Genomic DNA, 24,046 nt, shown 5'->3' on the forward strand with positions numbered 1-24,046 from the left:
ATGGCGCTGCTGAAAGTCAAATTTGACCAGAAGAAGCGGGTCAAGTTGGCCCAAGGGCTCTGGCTCATGAACTGGCTCTCCGTGTTGGCTGGCATCGTCATCTTCAGCCTAGGGCTGTTCCTTAAGATCGAGCTGCGGAAGAGGAGTGATGTGATGAATAATTCAGAGAGCCATTTTGTGCCCAACTCCTTGATAGGGATGGGGGTGCTGTCCTGCGTCTTCAACTCTCTGGCTGGCAAGATCTGCTATGACGCCCTGGACCCCTCCAAGTATGCCAAGTGGAAGCCCTGGCTGAAGTCGTATCTGGTCGTCTGTGTCCTCTTCAACATTGTCCTCTTCCTGGTGGCCCTCTGCTGCTTCCTAATGCGGGGCTCCCTGGAGAGCACCCTGGCCCAGGGGCTCAAGAATGGCATGAAGTACTACCGAGACACAGACACCCCCGGCCGGTGTTTCATGAAGAAGACCATCGACCTGCTACAGATCGAGTTCAAATGCTGCGGCAACAATGGCTTTCGAGACTGGTTTGAGATTCAGTGGATCAGCAATCGTTACCTGGACTTCTCCTCCAAAGAAGTCAAAGAGTGAGTGCTCTCCAGTCCTGGGGTCAGAGCTGGCTGGGGACTCGGAGGCCCATGGGGTGCTGTGTGTGCACGACTTAGTACTGTGTGTGTGAGGCTGGATTCAGCTGGCCCATATGAAATTGCCGATACGCTAACATTTTTGACCTATAAAGATGGCGGTATCATACACTCAACCTAATGTCCGGCTAAGGTGGGAGGAAGGTGTCAAGTTATATAAGTTGCTTGGACAGGAGTCTCCAGGGAGGAAGCCCCAGCCAGGCATGTGTGTCTACTTCATACCGTAGGGATGAGGCACTCATAGATGACATCTACTGAGACGTTATTTGGCTTTTTTGTCTTGTTCACTCGATGTTGATGGGTTCAGTCCCAGAAGCTTAAATTCCCTGGTGAGTTCCCTTGTTTTCCAACCTTCTGACACCAGCATCTACTCTCAAGGTGTTCGTCCTTGGGTGTGGTGGCAAGAGCAGAGGACAGGGAAGTCAGCAAGTCTACGCTGTAGGCTTGGCTGTATAATTTGGCTGTAAATTAGCTTGTGATCTTGGGTGAGTGGCTTGCCACTCTGGATTCTTGCTTGCCCGTTTAAAAAAAAAAATTTTTTTTTAGTGTTTATTTACTTTTGAGAGAGACAGACAGAGAGACAAAGCAGGAGAGGGGGAGTGACAGAGAGAGAAGGAGACACGGAATCCTGAGCTCTCAGCACAGAGCCCGATGTGGGGCTTGAACCCACAAACCACGAGATCATGACCCGAGCTGAAGTTGGACGCCTAACCGACTGAGCCAACCAGGCGCTCCATTCCTTGCCCATCTTTAAAATGAAGGTATTGGAATAATTTTTTAAATTAATTTATTTTTTTAGTAATCTCTATACCTAACCTGGGGCTCAAACTCACGATCAAGAGTCCCGTGCTTCTCCAACTGAGCCGGCCAGGCACCCCTGGAATAGATAATCTTGGAGGTCACCTCCTAGCTCTGTCTAGAGTCTGGCATACAGCAAGTGCTTATTAAATGCCTGCTGGTGTTTACTTCTTGAATCATGATAGTGTGAGGCGATAAAGTTTCTAAAGTATTTGTGGTGTGTGTAAAAATAAAATCCTGAAGTGTGATGTAGGGAGGTACTGGTGAGGAACAGAGAAACTCATCCTTTGTGCTGGAGGTAATAGCGGCTCACTCCGGCACACTGTTCTTCCCAAGAGACTCGCCGTTGTGGGTCTCAGGTCATTTTCTAGGGAAAGGGCAGCCGGTCCTGAGACACTGGCTTTTCTTTTACCTCTTCTTTCCATCCCGCTCAACCCCTTCCCTGGCTGAGGCGAGGGGTCCAAATGGTTTTCCTGAGTAAGGCGGGCGAGTCCAAGGGAACTTGCATGCAGGGTGCTGGGCACACTAACAGCAGGGCATGGCCGGAGCCCGGACAACACCCACGAAGCCCAGATGGCTAGCTTAGCTGCACCTCACATGCAAGGGAAGTCAGATTGAAGGTCATTGCTTGGGATTCTATTTTTTCCGTGGGTGAGGATTACTGTTACAAATCCCTAATTAAGGAGAAGCTTATAAATGGCTCTGCCCTTCCGAGGTGACGGGCCTGCAGGGACGGCACAAGGTGGCATGATTTGCACAAGCTGTCCCAGGAGGGATGAGCAGAATTCCTGGGGATGGGGGTGGGAGAGGAGGAGAAGCTGAAGGTACAAACAGCCTTTGTGAGCAAATAAGAAAGAGCTGTCATTTTTTTCCTGTCATGTTCCTTGATTGCCTTCTGCACCGATTTGTCATTGGAGAGACTTACAGAATCTCTCCGTAATCCCCAAATCTCCTTTTGTCCCAGAGCAGAGAAATTCTCCAGGTTGCTCTACTCTCAGTGGTTGGCAGGTCTAAATTTTCAGTCAAACCGTAAGCTTGATCAGAACCACCTCCATGCAGGGTAGCTGGCTGGCTCAGTCGGAGCATGAGACTATCTCAGGGTGTAAGTTTGAGTCCCATGTTGAGTACAGAGATTACTTAAAAATAAAATCTTACAAACTGAAAGCAAAAAAAAAAAAAAAAACCCCAAAACAAAACCCCCCACCTCCATGCTTCATACCAACTTGTTGGAGTGAAACTATCTTAACTCCAGTGACCTGAACAGTTTCTCTGTTACACAAGAAAATATGGTGACAACATTAAGAGAAAGGAAAACAGGAAAAGGAATTCAAGCCAGGTTCTCACCCACAAAAAAGAAAATGGCTTTCATTTTTCCACATTCCTGTTCAGTCACGTGAACATTTACATAATATATACTGTAACCATGGTATAAATACAACTGAGCACCCCATTTGGTAATCTTATAATATAGTATTTGCATAATGTCCAAAACAATTATGCCCCCCCCCACCTCCCCAGCTTTGTTTAAATATAATTGACAAATAACATTGTGTACGGTCAAGGTGCAGAAGGCATTAATTTGATACACTTATATTACCACCCTACCATTAGCTAAGACTTGCATTACAGCACATAATTGCCATTGCTTTCTTGCGGCGAGAACATTCAAGGTCCACTCTCTTAGCGACTTTCAAGTACATAATACAGTATTGTTTTTTTTTTATTTTATTTTTTAAAACACATCCAGGGGCGCCTGGGTGGCGCAGTCGGTTAAGCGTCCGACTTCAGCCAGGTCACGATCTCGCGGTCCGGGAGTTCGAGCCCCGCGTCAGGCTCTGGGCTGATGGCTCAGAGCCTGGAGCCTGTTTCCGATTCTGTGTCTCCCTCTCTCTCTGCCCCTCCCCCGTTCATGCTCTGTCTCTGTCCCAAAAATAAAATAAAAAAACGTTGAAAAAAAAAAATTTAAAAAAAAAAAAAAAAAAAAAAAAAAAAAACACATCCAAATTAGTTGGCATCTAGTTCAACAACGATTTCAGGAGCAGATTCCTTAGTGCCCCTTACCCATTCAGCCCATCTCCCCTCCCACAACCCCTCCAGTAACCCTCTGTTTTTTTCTCCATATTTATAAATCTCTTCTGTTTTGTCCCCCTCCCTGTTTTTATATTCTTTTTGTTTCCCTTCCCTTATGTTCATCTGTTTTATCTCTTAAAGTCCTCATATGAGTGAAGTCGTATGATTTTTGTCACTAATTTCACTTAGCATCATATCCTCCAGTCCCATCCATGTAGTTGTAAATGGCAAGATTTCATTCTTTTTGATTGCTGAGGAATACTCCATTGTATATATATACCGACCACATCTTCTTTGTCCATTCATCCGTTTATGGACATTTGGGCTCTTTCCATACTTTGGCTATTGTTGATAGTGCTGCTATAAACATGGGGTGCATGTGTCCCTTTGAAACAGCACACCTGTATCCCTTGGATAAATGCCTAGTAGTGCAATTGCTGGGTTGTAGGGTAGTTCTATTTTTAGTTTTTTTCCATACTGTTTTCCAGAGTGGCTGCCCCAGCTTGCATTCCCACATAATACGGTATTGTTAACTATGATCCCCAGGCCGTACATGAGATCCCCACAACTTACTCACCTTATAACTGGAAGTTTGTAACCTTTGACCAACCTCTTCCCTTCCCTCTCCCTGCCCTCAGTGACCGCCATGCTAGCCTCTGTTTCTAGATATTTGGCTTTTCAGATTTTACATGCAAGTGATGTCATCCAGGACTTGTCTAAAATGACCATGTTTAATTGGTGCATCATATTATGCTCAGGGAGGCCCTTAGGTTGTTCTTCTTTGCTTCTATTAGAATACCAGTGTAAGCTTCTTTTGAGGCTTTTGCTCCTCTGTCTCTCTCCTACTTCCCTTAGGCTAAGCTTCCGGGAAGAAACTGTATCTTGGTTTTAACTTGCCACAAAGCTGGTCTCAAGACACAATGGTAGACCTGAAATGCCTCACCTACAGTCACACTCCTGTGCTGCTGAGGGTACAGCCTGATAGGGTCACTGTTGCAGAGAGAGGACCACCTCACTGTGTCCCACAGACTCTCACATTAATGACAGTGGGCAACACCTGTAAGCGAGGGCAGGCTCCTCGGGGCTGTGTCTAGAAAGCTTCATGGGGCTGGATCTGCCTGAGGGTCAGCGCTGGCACAACCTTTATCTGTTGGTGGGAAGAAGGAAGGAAGAAATGAATGAGACAACGTGGAGAGGCACTTTTTCCCTCCCTTTCCCTGGACGCTCAAATTGTTTCCTGTTCTTATCTTCACTGCTTTACTTAGGAGGATTATTAAGTTTACCGGACAAAGCTGACTCCCCAAATCCTCCCCTGAACCATATAAAGTGTATTTATTTCTTTTTTTGAGAGGCCAGGCATTGAGAAGTGGTAAGCATTTACCTTTTTCTGGCTTTTCTCAGCAGCACCCTCAGGGCGAGGATCCAGGAGCAGCAGAAGCAAAGAGAAGCAGGGGTGGGGCCTAGCAGGAGGGCAGGTTGAGGGAGTTGGGTCATCTTCCACCAAGATTTTTTTTTTTAATGTTTATTTGTTTTTGAGAGGGAGAGAGAGCATGAGCAGGGGAGGGGCAGAGAAAGAGAGGGAGACAGAATCTGAAGCAGGCTCCAGGCTCTGAGCTGTCAGCACAGAGCCCGATGCGGGGCTCGAATCCACAAACGGCAAGATCATGACCTGAGCTGAAGCTGGTCGCTCAACCAACTGAGCAACCCAGGCGCCCCTTCCACCAAGATTTTTTAAAAGGAATGCTTCATCTTTTTCTCTTTTTCCTTTCACCACCAAGTTCAGAGAGGCCAACAAAGAGGCTGGGGTGGGCCTCAGTCTCCTGGTTGACCCTGAGGACTCTGGGAGGCGATCCCAGGAGCAGTGAGCTGGCCAGAGGGCGGGAAGTCTGCAGAAAATGCACCGAGATCCTCCAGTGACACTGGTCCTGCGCGTGGGCAGTGCCTAGTGCCCATGACTTCTGGTCCTTCCTGCAGGCTGTGGGGGATCTCTTCCCATTTCACACCATGTACACCTCGCTGGACTGGGCTACAGGGAACATTTCCAGTCCAGCTCCTGAGAGCAGGGCTGGGTTCCTGCCCACAGGGCTCCCTAGGACCTCCTTAGGTATGCCCCCCACTACTGGTCCCCCAGGAAACTGAGCACGGAGCTTGTGGTCCCGACAAGCATGGAGGGGTGGCTGGTTTTTGGAGACTTCTCAAGGGAATCTTTAAGATCAAGGGCTGTTTCCTGAAGGCTCCTGATCTAAACAATATCAATTGAAGGCTTTTTATAAGAATTGACAATCGGGGCGCCTGGGTGGCTTGGTCGGTTAAGCGTCCGACTTCGGCTCAGGTCATGATCTTGCGGTCCGTGAGTTCAAGCCCCGCGTCGGGCTCTGTGCTGACAGCTCAGAGCCTGGAGCCTGTTTCAGATTCTGTGTCTCCCTCTCTCTCTGCCCCTCCCCTGTTCATGCTCTGTCTCTCTCTGTCTCAAAAATAAATAAACGTTAAAAAAAAATTAAAAAAAAAAAAAAAGAAAAAAAAAAAGAATTGACAATCTCCCCACCCCTCACCCCTCCAGTGGTCCCAGGTTCAAAAAGCCCAGTGGCCATCTCCCACCCCCCTATTCTGCCCCCTATCACTATATTGCCAGGTCCCACATTTATTCTGCACAAAACCCCTCTCTGGGGCGTTTGTAATTTTTGCAGGTATTATCTCTATTTGATAGATAAAAGATCTGAGCCTCAGGTTAGATCTCACGGTAGGAAGCGGTGGGGGGGGTACACTTTTACAAACTAGCCTTATTGAGATATTCACATTCCTTACAACTCACTCATTTAAAGTGGATGATTCAATGGTTTTTGGCCTCTTCACAGAGCTGTGCCACTAGTCAATGCCACAGTCCACTTTAAAATGTGCTCATCACATGGCAGGGAAACCCTGTACCTTCCAGCTTTCACTCCCTAGCTTCCATGGCCCTGCTCTATAATCTCCTCTCTGTCTCTATAGACCTCCCTCTCCTGGACATCTCATTTGAATGAAATCATAGAATATTGGTCCTTTTGGGCTTGGCCTTAAAAAAATTTTTTTTAATGTTTATTTTTGAAAGAGAGAGAGGCAGAGAGAGAGGGAGAGAGAATCCAAAGCAGACTCCAAACTCAGCCATCAGCACAGATCCTGACATGGGGCTTGAACCCACGAACCGTGAGATCATGACCTGAGCCGAAGTCAGAAGCTTCACCGACTGAGCCACCCAGGCGGCCCCAGGCTTGGCTTCTTTGACTTGGTATAACGTTTTCCAAGTTCAACCAGGTTGCCACATTTGTTAGAACTTCCTTCCTTTCCATGACAAAGAATCTCCCACTGTACGGAGTGCCAGGTTCTAATTCTGTTCCTCCCACTCTGCTGTGCTGCTTTGCAGCGATGTTAAAGTCACCTTGTACAGTTTCCTTGCTAAATGAATCTATGCCCTAACTGACCGAAACTTCGAATTCTCCAGGCCACTTTTGGGGTGGCGCCTCATTGTCCCCTCTCACCCCTTCTTGTCCTTCATGTTGTCCTCCTCCAGAGGGACACTGGAAGGTGTGGGCAGAGATGCTTGAGAAACTTCTGTGGATCATGACTAGATTCCAGTGCTTCTGTGCCAGGGTCTCAGAAAATCACGAGGTAGCCGCATAGGAACCAGAGATCCCGCCCAGGCTCCCCACGGCCTTGGGCATGCGAGGCTGGGCTCTGCTCTGCCTTCTGTGTTTACTTTCTCACCGGCTCCGGCCTGGTGCTTCTGGGGGTGGGGAGATGCTCTGTTATAACTGGGGGAGGCCCTCGGAGGGAGGAGCAGAGTCCAGGGATGCGGCCTCCCTCAGCGACTGAATCTTCTTCAGAGCAAGTTATCGAGACACAGGTTTGGAGTTCTCAGCCAGCGCTTCTTTTGTTTTATTGCATTTCAACTTTTATCATGGAAACTTTCAAGCATTCACAAAAGCGGAGAGATTATCCTGAATTTCCATGTACACCTTTCCTAGCTTCAACAAATATGCACATTTTCGCTTTCTTGTTTCGTCTATATCCCCCTTCCAAAGACACATTATCCCCTCTGAGTATCTTTTTTTTTTTTAATTATTACTGATTCATTTTTTTAAATGTTTATTTTATTTTTTTAATGTGTATTTATTTTTGAGAGACAGAGAGAGAGAGAGAGAGAGAGAGAGCAGAGGAGGGGCAGAGTGAGGGAGACACAGAATCCGAAGCAGGCTCCAGGCTCCGAGCTGTCAGCACAGAGCCTGACGTGGGACTCGAACTCATGAACCACGAGATCATGACCGAAGCTGAAGTCAGATGCTTAACCGACTGAGCCACCCAGGTGCCCCTTAAATGTTTATTTTTGAGAGAGAGACAGAGAGAGAGAGAGACAGAGACAGAGAGAGAGAGAGAGAGAGAGAGACGGAGCATGAACAGAGGAGGGGCAGAGAAAGACAGAGACACAGAATCCCAAGCAGGCTCCAGGCTCTGAGCTATCAGCACAGAGCCTGATACGGGGCTCAAATTCACGAACTGTGAGATCATGACTTGAGTCGAAGTCAGACGCCCAACCGACTGAGCCCTCCAGGCGCCTCTACCCTCTGAGTATCTTAAAGCAAATCCCGACCTTCATTTCCTTTCACCTATAAATACTTTAGGAGGCATTTCTAACAGGTACAGAGGGTTTGCTTGTTTTTTGCTTTTTTGTTTTTGTTTGATATAAGCACAATAGTAATCATGCCCAACAAAACCAGCAGCAATCTCATCTAATATCTGGTCTGTTCAACTTTCTCTTATTGTTTCAAAGTATCTTTCACAGTTGATTTGTTCAAATCAGGATCCAAACCAAGTCCACACTTTGCATTTGGTTCTCTGATCTCTTTCATCTCCTTTTCTCTGTAACAGTTACTGTCCAGCCATGTGAGTACTGGAGGAACTGGGCCACTTGTTCTGAAGAGTTCGTTCCTCACATTCTGGATTGAGCAGTTGCAGCCAAGTGGTGTCATCTAACTTGTTCTTCAGTCCCCTGTGTTTCCCCCATAAGCCAATAGTCAGGGCTGAGGTGTGCTTGGATTCAGGTTTGGTTTTGGCAAGAACACTTCCTAGGGTGCCCTGTGTATATCTTACTGCATCACATGAGGAGGGACATGAAGTCTTCAGACAATTCCTTTCAAGGTCCCCATTGCTTTCTGGATAAGCAGAGCTTTAGTGTCTCGGGGTAAAAGGCCTTGGCACCAGAAACTGTCAGCCAGGAGGGCTTGGCCTCGAGCCCTCAGCCTGAGGGAGAAGCTGGCACCAAGCCCTCTCACTTTCTCATCCCACCCAGGGAACCTACAGGCTACAGGCTCCTTTCACTCTTCCTGAACAATTTATAGACATCTCAAGAAGACTAGACCTTGGCTAGGAGCTCCCTGAGGGCTGGACTGTGTCTCCCCTCAGCTTGAGGCTCTCCACAGGCAAGGCTGTGTCTCCCCTCAGACTGGGGCTCCCTGAGGCAGGGGTGTGTCTTCTCCTCAGGCTGGGGCTCCCTGAGGAGAAGACCCAAGTTAGCATGGGGGAGGCAGGCCTGGCTTCATGGAGGTTGTGGCTTCCCCGACCCCCAGCCTGAGATCTGTTGGAGTCCCGCAATTCTAGAAATAGCCCTCCCTCTCCCGTAGAAGAATCACCTTGTTTACTCAGTGCTTGTCCTGGTTCTAACCACAGATTAAGGCCCCACTCACCCTCTTAAGACAAAGCTCCTTAGGTGGTGAGCTGGCTATTTATATCAGAGTATTTCCCAGGCTACAAATCTTGCTCTGCTCAGGGCTCACCAGGGCTTGTAAGGGTCTTGATTAAGGTAGGACCTGTTTTGGATATAAAGTACTGTAGGTATTGAGGGAGGACACAAACAGGAGACACAGCCCTGCCCTCAGGGAGCCCCAGTCTCAGGTGGGAGACAACCCTGTTCTCAGGGAGCCTCAGTCTGAGGCAAGACAAGCCCTGACCTCAGGAATCCCCAGTCTGCAGGGGGCGGGGGGGGGCATTGTGGGGGGAGACACGGCTCTGCCTTAAGGAGACTAGCAAGGTGGCTTCCCCATTTGGGGGAGTGAGTGAGGTGAGGTGGGAAGATAAGTGGTCTCCAGAAGGCCAGCCTGCAGAGTGAGGGTAGCTCAGAGCCTCTCCTGGCCTCAGCCCACACAACTGCAGGCCTGGCCTTCACTTCAGATATACATGTACTATGTATGGGGCAAGTCTGTAGGCTTTACCCCAGCTTAGGGACACCTGAGAGTGCATAAGGAGAGAGAATGGTGGACAGGAAAGGGCTTCTGGGACAGGGAACAAGGGAGGGAATCACGCTTTCTCATGAAGTTTAAATAGAAAAGCCAACATACAGGAGAGAGACCTGTGAGGCTCTGAAGAAACTCTGATGGGAGGAGTGGGCAACTGCTGTGGGCTGGTCTTCCACTTCCTGTTTGGCTTTGGGTGAGGCCCCGCCCTGCCCTGCTCAGGGCACCACTTCTGCCTCCATAGAACAATCTGGTGGATTGCAAGGTCCTGCCCAGGTGGCTCTGTGTGGGGCCTTCTCTGAGGGCCTGTGTCAAGCACATTCCTCACACTGACTCATTTAAAGCTCCTCACGGCTGCCGAGAAGGGGCTGTAGTTATCCCCACCTCACACAGGTCCAGAGGATGAAGTCCCACAGATCAGAAATGTAGATTTGCGACTCAAAGGCTGGCTCCTCCCACTACACCCACTCCTCTCATGGGGACATTGGGAATGGCCCAGGTGGGATGTTGTGCTGCTGGGAGCAGGCCCAAGGGACAGCCTGCAGGTCAGGCAGAGGGACGAAGAGCATCTGAGCTCGGAGACCCCAGCCTCAAAGAGGCCTGCTGGGGCTGGTCATCGGTGGGAGACTACTGTCTGCTGAGGTGTCCAGGGACTACTGGCCTCTCAAGAGGGGGGCAGGAGACCCAAACTGACAGCCCTTCTGCTTCAGTCCTCCCACCCGGGACCACCTCGGGCCCCGCCGCCAGGTGCCGAGCGACGGGCTGCAGGGGGAGAGCAGAGTGGTTTCTGCTCCCACCGTGCTCTTGGTGCACTCAGTTGGGCTCAAGTAAGTACTTCAGTATCAACCACTTCAGCCAGTGACAAATGTCTGATACGGCCTCAGGCCAGGGGTGAGCTCTGCCCTCACAGACATGGTTGCTATCCTCACAGAAGGCTCTCAGAGCCTCTTCCTCACAGTTGGCAGAGACCCTGCCACCCGATCACAAGTGACTATTGCCCAGTGGTGGTGAATGGTCTGTTCCATTGCCACAGCTGTTGCTCGAGGGCACACGGAGCACATGTGAAGGCTCTCGTTCCTCCACCCTGCCCAGCCTCAGCCATGAGTTCACATTCACTGTGCACTTATTATGTGCCAGCCACTTTTCTAAGACCTTTTACACACATCCCTTCATATGATCCTCATGTCAACTCCATTTTACAGATGAGGGAGCTGAGGCCCAGAAAGGGTAAGGACCTTGTCCAGAGGGATGAGCTGGGAGTAAGTTCAGGTGTCCTGTGCACCCAGGACCACCCATTCTCTCGGCTGGGGTCCTGTCTAGGAAGTAGAGGTCAGGGACTGCAGACCATTGGAAATATGGTCACCATAACCCAGGTGAGGACTTTTCTGGAACCAAGGAGGCCACATTGTACAGAACCTTCCTAAAGTCCTAATCATACTGATCAACAGTTCACAGAAAAGGAACCACAAATGGCTCTTCGACATATCAGAAGATACTCAACTTCATTCGTAATGAGAGAAATGGCAATTGAGACAACCCTGAGATACTATTTTTTATCTCTCAGGTTGGCAAAGATCAAAAATCGAACCCGTGTGGGTACAGCATGAAGGGTACGTTCTCTTGTGCATGTCTGTTGGGCGTATGATTCTACAAACACCAGGGAGAAATATGGCAGGGATCTAGGGCAGTCACAGATGGATCCACACTTTGATGCAGGGATGCCCCCCTAGGAATTTACCCTCTAGATATAGCCACAATATGCACAATGTTTGAATTAACAGGAGATTGGGAAAGCCCTAAACATCTATCAGTAGGGAACTGACTAGTGCCCCAGGACCATCTGTGCAACGGCAATACCGTGTAGCTCATTAAAAACCTGGAGAATACTCTCTATTGATAAATACAAAAAATCTCTAAGATACTGCTAAGGGAAAAAAGAAAAGTTCAAGACAGGACATTATCATTTGGGTAAAAAACAAGAAGAAAAAGAACATTTGCAGAATCTGTGTTTGCTTATCAGGTATGAAGTCTTTTTAGAAGGACAGACAGTTGGCTACAGTTTGGGGGGATCTGGAGGCCAAGGGACAAGAATGAGTTGGAGATTAAACATGGACATTTAGAAGCTAAACACTGAAATTATCATTTCAATGAATGTTGAAAACAGTTTCTATTATTTATGTTTATTATTGAGGTATAGTTTACATGCAACATTAGTTTTCAGATACGACATAACGATTTGCTATTTGCATATATTGCAAAATGAGCCCCACCATGCATCTAGTTAACATCTATCACTATACCTAGGTACAGAATTTTTTTCTTGTGATAAGAAACTTTTAAGATTTATTCTCTTAGCAACTTTCAATACAGCATTATTAACTATAGTCATGATGCTGTGTATTACATCCCCAGGACTTTTGGCCACTTTCACCCATTCTGCCCATCTCCCACACCTGTCCTGGCAACCACAACTTTCTTTGGTTTGTTTTTAGATTCCACATGTAAGTGAGATCATATGGTATTTGTCTTTATTATTTCACTTAGCATAATGTACTCAAGATCCACCCACATTTTTGCAAATGGCAAGATTTCTTTTTATAGAGATGAATAATATTCCAGTGTGTGTGTGTGTGTGTGTGCACGTGCATGTGTGTATGTGTGTGTATGTACCAAAGTTTCTTTATCCATTCACCTATCAATGGACACTTAAGTAGTTACCATGTCTTGACTTTTGTAAATAATGCTACAATGAACACAGGGATGCATGTATCTTTTTGATTTAATGTTTTCTTTTTTCTTCTTCAAGATTTTATTTTTAAGTAATTTCTATACCCAATGTGGGGCTCGAACTCACAACCCCGAGATCAAGTGTCGCATGCTTCACTGACTGAGCCAGCCAGTGCCCCTGAGGTTAACGTTTTCATTTTTTTCAGATAGATACCCAGAATTGGAATTATAGTTTCTATTTTAAATAATTACATTTCTATTCTCATACATTCTACTCTCATGTTTGTAAAAGTCTGTGCAACTTAAAAAAACCTTGTGATTCAAGATAACATGCATACACTCAGGTGCACAAATCTTAAGTGTTCAGCTTGATGAATTCTGGTGCATAAAGACACCTGGGTAACCTCACTCAGGTCAGGTAGGACACACTCAGATGCCTGATGAGGATGGAGAGAACTTTCAGAGTAAAGATGTCTGCCCCTTTTGAATTCTGAACCCACATGAATGTATGGTGTGCCCTAACCAAATATATACTTACAAATGGAAGTGCAAAAGTAATACAGGCTGCAGCCTTCAGGTGAGTAAGGAGATCCCACCTGGCTAGGGGCAGAGTTCACTGTGGACAGCAAGCAAGTTGAGGGCAAGGACTGTAACTGTTTCCAGTCTCATTCCCTGTCCCTGCACAGGCCCTGGGCTACAGCAGGCCTTCTGGAAATATATACTGAACAGAACCCATCTGGCCAGAGGGAGCCTTGGTCCCTAGTGACTTTTTAGAGGTAAGGTTGCAGAGGGGCTGCGGGGCAAAGGCTGTTGGCCACGAATGCTAGGCAGTCCTGTTCCAGTCACCACCTGTCCTACCAGGCTGACATGGTTCCAAGAAATTGCTGCATGCAGAGGCCTGGCAGTACAAAGCGTGGTTGGATGCATTTCTGTATTCCTTATTTACTTGCTTCTTGGTTTATCATCTGTCTCAACCCTCAAGAACACAAACTCTAGGAAGTAGGGACATTGGTTCTCTAGCGTCATTTCTCCACCTTCAGCTTCTAGAACAGTGGCTGTCACATAGTAGGTGCCTTTATTATTTCATGAATGAATGAATGGATGGATGGATGAATGAATATTACAGCTTTTCAGAGCTGTGGGATGGGAGGAACTGGCCCCTGGTGAGAAGTCTGAGAAGCCCCTAATCTTTCTCCTCCAGTCGCATCAAGAGCAACGTGGATGGGCGATACCTGGTGGATGGAGTTCCCTTCAGCTGCTGCAACCCCAACTCGCCACGGCCCTGCATTCAATACCAGCTCACCAACAATTCGGCTCACTACAGCTACGACCACCAGACAGAGGAGCTCAACCTGTGGGTGCGTGGCTGCAGGGCCGCCCTGCTAAGCTACTACGGCAGCCTCATGAACTCCATGGGCGCCGTCACACTCCTCGTCTGGCTCTTTGAGGTAGGCTCTGGGCCAGCTGGGGGCGAGGGGAGTGGGGGTCACCTGCCCCTTTTGGATTTAATGGGTGGGGCCCAGCCTGGAGCGCTTGCCTCTCTCCTCAGAAGCAGCCCTCAGCCTTGCTGTGGGTCAGGCAGGCAGGCCTAAGTTTAAACCCCAGCACCTCTACTATTTTTTGTTTCTTTCCTATCACTCAAAAAATAATTGATAGAGGTGAAATTCACAGAACAGAAAATGAACCATCTTAAAGTGAGCAACGTAGTGGCATTTAGTACATTCACAATGTTGTACAACTACTACAACATCCGCTACCACCTCTATCTAGTTGTAAAACATTTCCATCACTCCCAAAGAGAAGCTCCTACCCATTAAGCAGCATACTTCCCGTCTCCCGCCCCCCTGCCTCCCACCCCTCCAGCCCCTGGAAACCATTAATCTGTGCTCCAGCTTTGTGGATTTATCCATCCTGGACAAAATTTTATATAAATGCCATCAAAATATGTGACCTTTTCTGTCTGCCTTCTTTCACTTTGCATGTTTTAGAGGTTCATCATGTGCCTTTGTTTTTTCAGTCTGGGGTCTTGGAAAGTTACTTAACATCTCTTTATATGGGACCGACAGCACTTAGCTTTGGGATTCCTGGGGGGGAACAGGGGGTGATATGTATTATGTCCAGGAAATGGGAGCTATTTGGATTTGTGCTTCTCTCAAGATTCTGGTAGCAATTTACCTGTTATTCTAACTATTTGTGGATTTATCTGATTTCACCTATAAGGCTTAATTCCTCTCTGTACAGAACTTGGGATGTAGCAAGATGTCATTCATTCATTTATCGGAGTTATTTCTTAAACACCTGAGTGCTGGGCGCTGTCCCGGGTGCTGATTGAGAGCAAGTGTGAGTGGTAAACCAAGGTGGTACAGAGGGTGACTCCGGGGCTCTGGCTTTCAGCTGGCAGCAGAAAATCCACTCCAAAATCCAGAAGTCCAAAACCAGAAATATCAGTGGGGAAAGTTTGCCCATTAGAGGAGATTCACTGAAAGTTTCCTTTAAGTAAGTCGCTCTCTTAGTGCTATGGAATTTAACATGTAGCTGTGCCCTGGGCTGAGATGACTACTTCTAACTCACCACATCACACTGCAGGTACTGTATTGTCTGGGGGTAGGCTGGCTGGGGAAGGGAGGGTTTCTTTTCATGTCAAGGCAAATGAATGACGTTTTACTGATTGTTGACTACTTGAGGCACAGTCTTGGGAATGAATGGGTAGAGCGAGGTGAGAAGCTTACTGCTGGAAGGTCAGAAGCTCATGTACCCTGAAAACCCATGAAAAGACTGAAAGGCTATCAGTGGGAAAACAGGGTTCCACTGGCTGCCTCTCAGTTTCCTCGCCTTTCCAGGAAGCTAGGTACTGTATGAGATGAGGACCAGCTCATCGTGAACAGGGAGTAAATGCTCTTGACTTTTAGCTGAGGCCTTCAGTTGGCAGAGCTGTGTGATGGGCATGAGGGTGGCTAAACTAAGATAGGGCTCTGGCTTGAGCCTTGCTCTCCTGGGCCTCACAATCCAGTTAGGAGGTGACATCTAACTCATGAACCAAAGGGAGGACCATGACCAAGTGCAAAATTCATAATGCAGCAGTAGACCTGCTTCAGGAAAGGAGAAGGGAATAGGAGTAGGAGTATGTACACCAGGAGGACGTCCTGGAGGAGGTAGTTTTTTTCACCATAAACATTATATTAAACTTTCAACGGACAATGACAATAACGAAAACCTAAAACACCAATCACTAATGTCATCCACCACTGCAATTATAAAGTGCTCCCATAGCATTCATTTAGTAGATGTTTACTGAAGCCCTACCACCACTGGGTGCTGTTCTATGGGCTGGGAGACTGAGTGAACAAGATGCATCGGGGGTGGACGGTCTCCATGAGCAGGCCTCGCCAGCTCAGAGTCTGTTATACCACGAAAGGAGAAATGTAAGAGAGTAAAGCGGGAATCTATGTAGAAACAAGGGGTAACACGATACATTGGAAAGATGCAAACAGTACTTACCACACTGATAACCAATTACAGCTGACACATCTATTCATCCTTACTGGGCACCACGTACAATGCTCTACACATCCTGACATGTCACAGCATGCACAAGAGGCAGGAGACACTCCATCTGAAAATTTGCAAACCACATGAGTAAACTGAGGTTTCTTACTCACATGGCTGGCTAAGTATCAGGACTGGGGTTTGAACCCAGGCATTTTGGCACCACAGCCTGCTACAGCGACTGCTAGTGAACAAACGCAAACAAATCACCCACTCATCCCCACACTAATCAAAATAGTAGAAGTAGAAGGAAACCACATATGATAATATTGCTTGCTGAAAAGGAGGTGACTTTTTAATTCTGTCTAGCAAATAGTTTACCCAGTACCTCATATGTGCCAAACAATGTGCTAGGAACGGGATGGGGGTGCAAGGAGGAGAAACCTAGGACTAATCCCCCCAGAACGGGTGCGACTGGAGAGAAAGAGGAGGCAGAATGAGTAGCAGGGTCACTCACCGAGGGCTGAAGCTGAATTGAAGGGGGAGCGTGGAGAGGAACAACGTTTAAGGCAAACAGCAAGAGGTAAAGGCTGGAGAGAAGAAAGTGTGGATGGGACCCAAAGAAGCCCAGGGTGGCCAGAAAGGGAGGAGAATAGGGCTGGAGATGAGGCTGGAGAAAAGACAGCTATTTTGAGCACCAGGCCAGGCTGGTGGGCAGGCCCTCACCAACCCAGACTCAACAGAGCCTGTCACACTCGAAGGGCCCCCGGGGTGAAGAGGCTGGTGGCTTCCAGGGTTTCCTGACAACCTCAGTCCCCACCTACTTCTCCCAGACCTCCTCTAAGTCTCTTCTCCCCACCAGGTGTCCATCACAATTGGCCTACGCTACCTGCACACAGCACTGGAAGGTGTGTCGAACCCCGAAGACCTTGAGTGCGAGAGTGAGGGCTGGCTTCTGGAAAAGAGCGTGTCGGAGACTTGGAAGGCCTTTCTGGAGAGCTTGAAAAAGCTGGGCAAGAGTAACCAGGTGGAAGCCGAGGGTGCAGACGCAGGCCAGGCCCCAGAGGCTGGCTGATGGCCCTGGGCCCCCTCCCCTCCTGAACACTGAGAAGTAGCGGACTCCAAGAAAGCGGATACCCCACTTATCCAATCTGAATCTCCCAAGGAGGGCAGCCATCTTACTACAGAGACTCTTTCTGATGGTGGGATTTAAAGTTTAGGGTCCCTAAAACCGTTTGGCAAACATTTGTTGAATGACTTAAAATATTAGTGAATGAGCCCCGGCTCAGGCCCACTACTTCCCGATATGCCCTCATGGTGGACTCAGGGCGCCTCTCAGTGGATCACTCTTCATAGCACATGAATTCAGTTCCACCCTGAGGCTACTACTGGCTGCACTGAGGGCAACTCCCCTTTTTAAGAGTTTGCCATTACAGGCTCCAAGTTGTTTCATTCTACATCCAAAGTGTCACTTGGTGCATAAGCACAGGAGTCTGAAAAATGTACTGGCCATGTCGTCATTCTTCTGTTTTTAAATGCCAAGACTGACAGGACAGCCATTTCGTTTGTGTAATTGTGCAGGGCGGGGGATAGTTATACTTTTCTAAGACTAACGGGCTCTCCAAAGCACTGAGGGCCCACGAGAGGAATTCTTCAATCATGGGGCAAGAGAACTTAAAGACAGGGGATTATTTTCCTCACCAAAAACATAGTTAAAGGCTACTCTTGTGTCACATCCCCATGCCCTCGCTTAGCCTGGAGTGAGCTATGGGCTGAGGAAGTCAGGTTGTTGGCTGTTCCGGCAACATCACGCCCCTGAAGTGCCAGGTGACCTCCTTTGGCTTGTCTGTGGAAGCACTGGACTAGGTGGCTGCTCTTCACTGGAAGAGGAGTAACAATGAGACAAGAGTCTACCCTCTGGACACTGGGCCTCTCCTCTTAGACCCACACAGGTGGCCACAACAGCCCGCATGGGTGACACTAATGGTCTACAGTGGAGGGCAAAGCATCCTCTGGAAGCTTCTTCCTGTTTCCTTCCCCAGATACCTATCCTGCAAAGCAGTATTTCTGCAATGCCTCTGTATTAAAGATTCTTTGAAACTCAGTCCATCTTCCTGAGCTAGTGACTCCAAGAGAAATTTTACCTTCTTTCAGGGAAGAGAGAAAAGGGAAGCTTTTAGGGGAAGGAGAGAACGGCTTCATTGTTGTGCTGAGTGTTCAGTGGGGAGACAATAAGACTTTGGGTGCTGCCTGGGGCATGTTCTGGAGCTCTCATTCTCCCAGGCATTAAAACATTTGGACACTCTTGCTCTTGGGGCACCTGGGTGGCTCAGTCAGTTAAGCATCTGACTTTGGTCATGATCTCACGGGTTTGTGAGTTCAAGCCTCGTGTTGGGCTCTGTGCTGACAGCTCAGAGCCTGAAGCCTGCTTCAGATTCTATGTCTCCCTCTCTCTCTGCCCCTCCCCCGTTCAGGCTCTGTCTGTGTCTCAAAAATATATAAATACTAAAAAAAAAAAAAACCCAAAAAACCAAACCAGAACAAACCAAACATTTGGACACTCTCAGACTTTGGCCCCAGGTTTAATTTAATTAGACTTTGGAGTCTCCTTGAGACCAAAGAATGGTCCACATTGAAAATGCTGAGGGAGTCAGCCACCTCTGACAAGGGTCCTGGAACTCTCTCCCCTCGGGAGTGCTGAGAACCATCGAGAAAGTGCTGCTCTAGGCTCATGTGTAACTGTGCTGTTAACAGCTGTACGATAGACATTAAAAATTATATTGTGTGAAAATCACTTGTGTTAAACACTGTCTTAGCCTATTCGACTGTATGTTATCACATGATTCCCAATTCTAGCCAGTATTTGTTAACAAAACCCAACTGAACCTGACCCTAAAGGGAAGCATGGTTACCAGTCAGGGCATCACCTCTCCCTCTCACCATCTCATCTGCAAGAACACTGATTATAAGGCTATCCCAAATATTCTCCACATTGACCAGTTCAGACCAGAGCTGAATTTATTTAATATTTTCATGTGTGGAGTCTTAGTTTAGTGATTTAAGCAAAAATTCCAAACCATTTTTCCCTGCTCTGGTCAAAACATATTTTCCCAAACAGGGAAACACAAGTCTCTGTGGGGCCAGGTTATAGGGCAGATGTAAGCAACCTTAGAATCTGAGAGCTGCTGGGAGGACCAAGGGTGAACTGACCCTATGATAAATATCCCCAGTTGGTTCAAGCAGACGTAGGGCGAGCTACACTTCACAGGGCTTCTCAGGTAGCGGCCAACAAGACTCTGACCTGGGTCTTCCTTGTGTCTGACCTCAGGCTTTCCTGGGACCAGTATAAATTCATTTCTCCCAGGGGACTCAACCAGGTTTTCAAGTCTGGCAGGCCTTCCTTGGGGCAGGGTGAGAGGTAAGACAGCACATTAGGCCTTTTCCACTTTTAAAACACTTTCTCCAGAGTGAAGAAGTAGGTACTAGCTGCTTATTTTGAACATTTAGGAAGACAAGTGTGCTGGAATCTGTGGCTTCAGTTCAAGAACCCATAGCTTCTTGCAACACGTTCAAGCCCAGGACCGAACCACCAGCAAATAAACCCCAAGTAACCTCAATATAGGTTAATAAGATTAGGTGCTTGCTCGGCACGCTCCCCTGCCCCTCCTTGTCCGGGCACCTGTAATGCTAGGCCAGCAGGTTTGCAGCTTAGCCAGGAGCGGGGCCGAGTGGGGGAGGGAAGGGAACCAAGACAACTCGGGTCTCTGACTTGCTACTAGAGGAGAACACGGCTCCTGATGACAGGGTGGCCAGCCAGCAGCACCGTGTTAGGGACAGGAATGTGGGGGCGAATGGTATGGAAGACCAGGGAGAGAGGGATGACTTCCTGGTCCTCAGTGGACAGGAGATTTGCTTGAAGGAGGGGGAAACATCAGTCTTTTAACTTCTGATGGTGTTTTGTCCTCCCAAACAGAGGATGAATATAAACAGCAAAGTTAGAGAATGTTGTGCAAAGATGGAATACAGCAGGTTAAGATAGAAGAAAATTCCTAGCTATTTACCCAAGGGGAATGGAAACGTAGTTTCACACAAAAACCTACACAATGTTTTCATTTTTTTCATAATCACCATAAACCGCCCAAATGTCCTTCACACCTGATAACTGCATAAACATCTGCACAGTGGAACACCGCTCAGCAACCGTAAGGAACACGGATGACTCTCCAATGCATTAGTCTTCTTAGAAAAGCCAGGCTCAAAAGGCTACATGTGATACATATTTATAGGACATTCTGGAAGAGGCAAAACAAAGGGACAGGAAGATTAGTGGTTGTCTGGGGGTCAGGACCGGGGAAGAAGGTGACCACAAAAGGGGCTTGAGGGAATGTCCTGGGCAGACAAAACTGTTCTGTTTGATAGCAGTAGTTGTATGCCTTTGTTAAAATACATAAAAACGTCCATTAAAAAGGATGAATTTTACTATTTGTAAAATACCTTAATACACTTGACTTAAAAAAAACAAGAATAAGGACAGAGCAAGGAGTGTGTCAGAGGGCTTAATGACCCTTGGAACTGCTGACATTTGGACCAGGGAAGAGAGTAAGCTGGGAGCAGCATTAAAAGCTAGAAGACAGGGAGAACACATGGAAACCTTGCTTTCTTAGTTTATGCCTTCTGTTTTAAGAGGATTTTGAAAAGCACAGCAGAGTTCTTGTAGGCAATGACTCTCCTGCAAATTAAGGACATAGCTTCCTTCCTCCACGTGTCTCTCATAAGCAGAGAATGTCTGGGGAGTGTGTAAGAACAAGGACCTGAAGACTACCAGGGAAGAAAGAGCAAGAAGAGTATAAACCTGAAGACAGGTCATATTGCTGGAAGAGACTTTGAGTGCTCTGTTTCCCCAGTGATTCGAGGTTCAAAATGGTTCAGAAGTTCACGAGCTGTTGCAGCCAATGAATATGAAGCTTAATCAGCTGAAATGATGATCCAGCTTTCTCTGGTAAGGTCAAGTTGGTTTGGCTAATGGCCATAATTAACACTAATAATATAAGCCTCTTAATTTTCAAGCTAATACAGATGTTCCACTTTATTTGTAGCAAGGTGACATGGGGAACATTTCCATGGCATTTAAGTGTGTGAAACAAAACAAAGAAAATGTAGGCAGACTCAAAGTAATGTCAACACCTAAAGCATTTATTTGGATATCTTTAAACTTTTTACATATGATACATTCCAAATTTTACAAGATGTCCACAGATATTAAAGTTATGGCCAATTTATTAAACAGATATGATTTTCCCTGATATGGAAAGGATGTTATATAAACATTTCTACAATAAACATAATACATGCGGAAAAAATCATAAAAACTAAGATGATTCATTAGGTAGGGAAGACAATTAGCTTAATGATGCACACACCAGAAACTGGAAGGGTGTGTGTGTTGCTGTTTCATGTAAATTCATCAGACTCCCTGACATTCTCAAAGAATGAAATCCAGGGACACCCTCTGCTAACAACAGACTTCTATGAAGTCATTCCTGAAAGCCAGAGTATTGTTATGATTTGGTAAAAATGTTTATAATCCATTTACAGAGAGGGAACCTGGACTTACTTTAAGCTTGGTGAAGATATGGAGAAAAGCCAAAAGAAGCTGGACTTAACACTAAAGGAACGGGGATGTGAAAAAGGCCAAAATAAACATTAAAATCACTGTGCCATCCACAGCCTCAGATCTTATGAACAGAAGGCCAGAAAACGGGGGAGAGTGCTGGGTCCTAAGTTGGATTTTCTTCCTGTTGGTCCTCCTCTCAGCTGGGTGAGCCAGTCCCAAGCAAAAAGGGGTAAGGTCATCCTTTCAGAGGATGGGTTCCTGTCACACACTACCGTGGAAGAAGCAGTGAATGTGGCTTCTGCATTCCCACTTATTTTAGCCTAAAGTCTGGAATCCTGATCTTCCTCCTGGGTTTACTGCAGTGTATGCAAAGCTGAGTGGAACAGAACTTTCTGATGCAATTCAAAATGGACTGAGTGAAAGGGTTACTTTCATTGGCTAAAAAAATCCAAGACCCTCTTATGATTCATTTGTCCCTTAGCCCCACCTCGGAGAGGCTCAGAATGTATTCCTCCACTAAATCTGCCATCACTCTCTGTGGGTATTCAAGCTCTCAGCACACATGTATCAAACGAGAGTGGCTGTGTAGTATATAAGAGTTAAAAGCTATTTTACTAAGTGGCTATCATTCTGGGAAGGCACCTCTTAGTAAGAACAGTAATGTTTAAAAATAATAAAAAGCCTGGGCACACAGGCTGTCCCAGGAATGTACTAAGTGAGCCAGCAGGTAAACAGCAGTTCATCTATTCCAGGAAATGCTGGAAGGGGTAGGGAAACCTCAAAACACCGAGTTCTAATTTTTTCTCCTAGTGTTTGATTCAGGATGCATACAATCTCTCGGTTTAGTCTTAGAAATGGGAATATATTGTCTGAAAAATTAGGATACTCTAAGGTTTCAAAAAGCCCTTTAAAATGAGTTTTTCTCTCAAAGCCAAAAGTCTTGCCAAAAACAAAAAACAAAAACCAAAATACCATGTAACAAAAAAACCCAACTTCTATAGCCCTGAAAACCACCCAGCATACGAAGCAAATGCCTCTCCCCTTTGTCCCACAGGTGCACACATGCCCCAACCCGCTCACAGCGATGGGAGACAAGGGATTGCCGCTTTCAAGATCCACTGCTTTGCTCTTAGAGGTAGGGTCCCGTCAGCGGAGGGGACAGCGACCCAATCCCAGTGTTGAGAGTCACTGAAAGGGACCAAGAAGTGTGACCCCAAGAGACCAAAGAGACTTTTTCCTGCCGCTGTCGAATCAGCTTCAGGCCTGGAGTTCCTCGTGATCAGTAATGTAACATGGCTCAGACTACTGGGAATGGTCAAACACAGTCACATGCCCACAAAGGGTCGTGCCCAGCTGGGGAAGAGAGTGCTTCTCGCTGGATCCTAAAACTCAAGCAGTTACGTTTGAGGGACACAGCAAACAGTGCAAGAAAATCCACTGATGGAAGGTGATTTTCATCAGTCCCTGGAGCCAGAAACTATGAAAACAAAACTAGGAAGGAAAGCTTAAATAAAGAATTGATTTCCAAATTCAGTAGAATTTATTTCCTATTCTCTTTCTTGAAAAGCCAACTGGGTTATAAAACTCCAAGTTTCTGTTTTTGGTAGTGAAGTAATTATAAATGCTGCCAGTCGATGCCAACCAGTGTCTGATTTGCTTCCTGTGCATGTCCAATTTCCTCCGTGATACTGTGTTGGTGCCAAAGCTTCTGAATCTTCTTAAATCGCTCTTTGCACAAGTGTAAAGGATTTCCCCGTCTAGAAGGAAGACGCACGTCACTCAGGATGCATTCTGTTTATTCATCTATTACACCCCAACCTTTCCTGATTTAGGAACAGTTACGAGTACTGGTTTAAGATCCTCTGCAAAATTCCTGTTCTGCACGAGACCGTGGCTAATAACACATTAGCTCTGAAGGCTGGCTAGGAGCAGTTGAAGGGAGTAAGTGCCGAAAAGAAGAGGAAAAACACATGCGAGCTAAACTTAACTCAGACTGGGGTGAGGGAAGGGAGGGTGGGCCTGGGCAGGAGAGTGTAGAGGGAGAAGCTAAAACTACCCATTCATCGTCCACTTTGCTGCTAAAATGTTAAGTAAGAAGGGAGGAGGCAGGGGAGGGAATGGGAGGAAAATTGCAAGGGTAAAAATGTTCCCCGGAGTGCTGTCTTTCAGCCAGAGTCTAATAAGCAAAGCAGCCAAATGTGAATAATTTCTGGGTCTAATTTACCCAAAGCAAAGGTTTTGGTGAGTTCATGCTGGTGGCCTTTGCTCCTGCTTCAGAGCACACCAGTCCTGTCACTCGCTAACCAGGGCTCTTTATCGTACGAGCCCACGCTCCTTGGGGCAACAGGAGAACCAGCACCAGGTGGCATATGCGGGTAACCTTGCAGCTGAGCGCCCGGAGCAGCCCCCTACTTCTCTTGCTTTGGTTTCCAGGCGTTCATTTTCTCCGC

General features: G+C 47.0%; 2 protein-coding genes across 4 annotated transcripts in view; one reads left to right on the plus strand and one right to left on the minus strand.

Moving 5' to 3' along the window:
* Nucleotides 1–17,121, plus strand: PRPH2 (peripherin 2). Its single transcript, XM_047101351.1, has 3 exons — nucleotides 1–581; nucleotides 13,698–13,944; nucleotides 16,845–17,121. Exons 1-3 carry the CDS (start codon nucleotides 1–3, stop codon nucleotides 17,055–17,057), a joined length of 1,041 nt encoding a protein of 346 aa, XP_046957307.1. The 3' UTR covers nucleotides 17,058–17,121.
* A 4,033-nt stretch (nucleotides 17,122–21,154) lies between these two features.
* The window catches only part of UBR2 (ubiquitin protein ligase E3 component n-recognin 2), a 126,138-nt gene continuing 123,246 nt past the window's right edge, over nucleotides 21,155–24,046 (minus strand). For all 3 annotated transcript variants that reach the window (XM_047101345.1, XM_047101343.1, XM_047101344.1), the window contains exon 47: nucleotides 21,155–23,353. In XM_047101345.1, coding sequence (XP_046957301.1) covers nucleotides 23,212–23,353 — 142 coding nt within the window. In that variant the 3' untranslated portion in view covers nucleotides 21,155–23,211. The remainder of the gene's footprint in view (nucleotides 23,354–24,046) is intronic.

The sequence above is a fragment of the Lynx rufus genome, unplaced genomic scaffold, assembly GCF_022079265.1.
Source record: "Lynx rufus isolate CCGP_SWC_20201006 ecotype Redwood Valley unplaced genomic scaffold, mLynRuf1.p SCAF_6, whole genome shotgun sequence".
Taxonomy (NCBI): domain Eukaryota; kingdom Metazoa; phylum Chordata; class Mammalia; order Carnivora; family Felidae; genus Lynx; species Lynx rufus.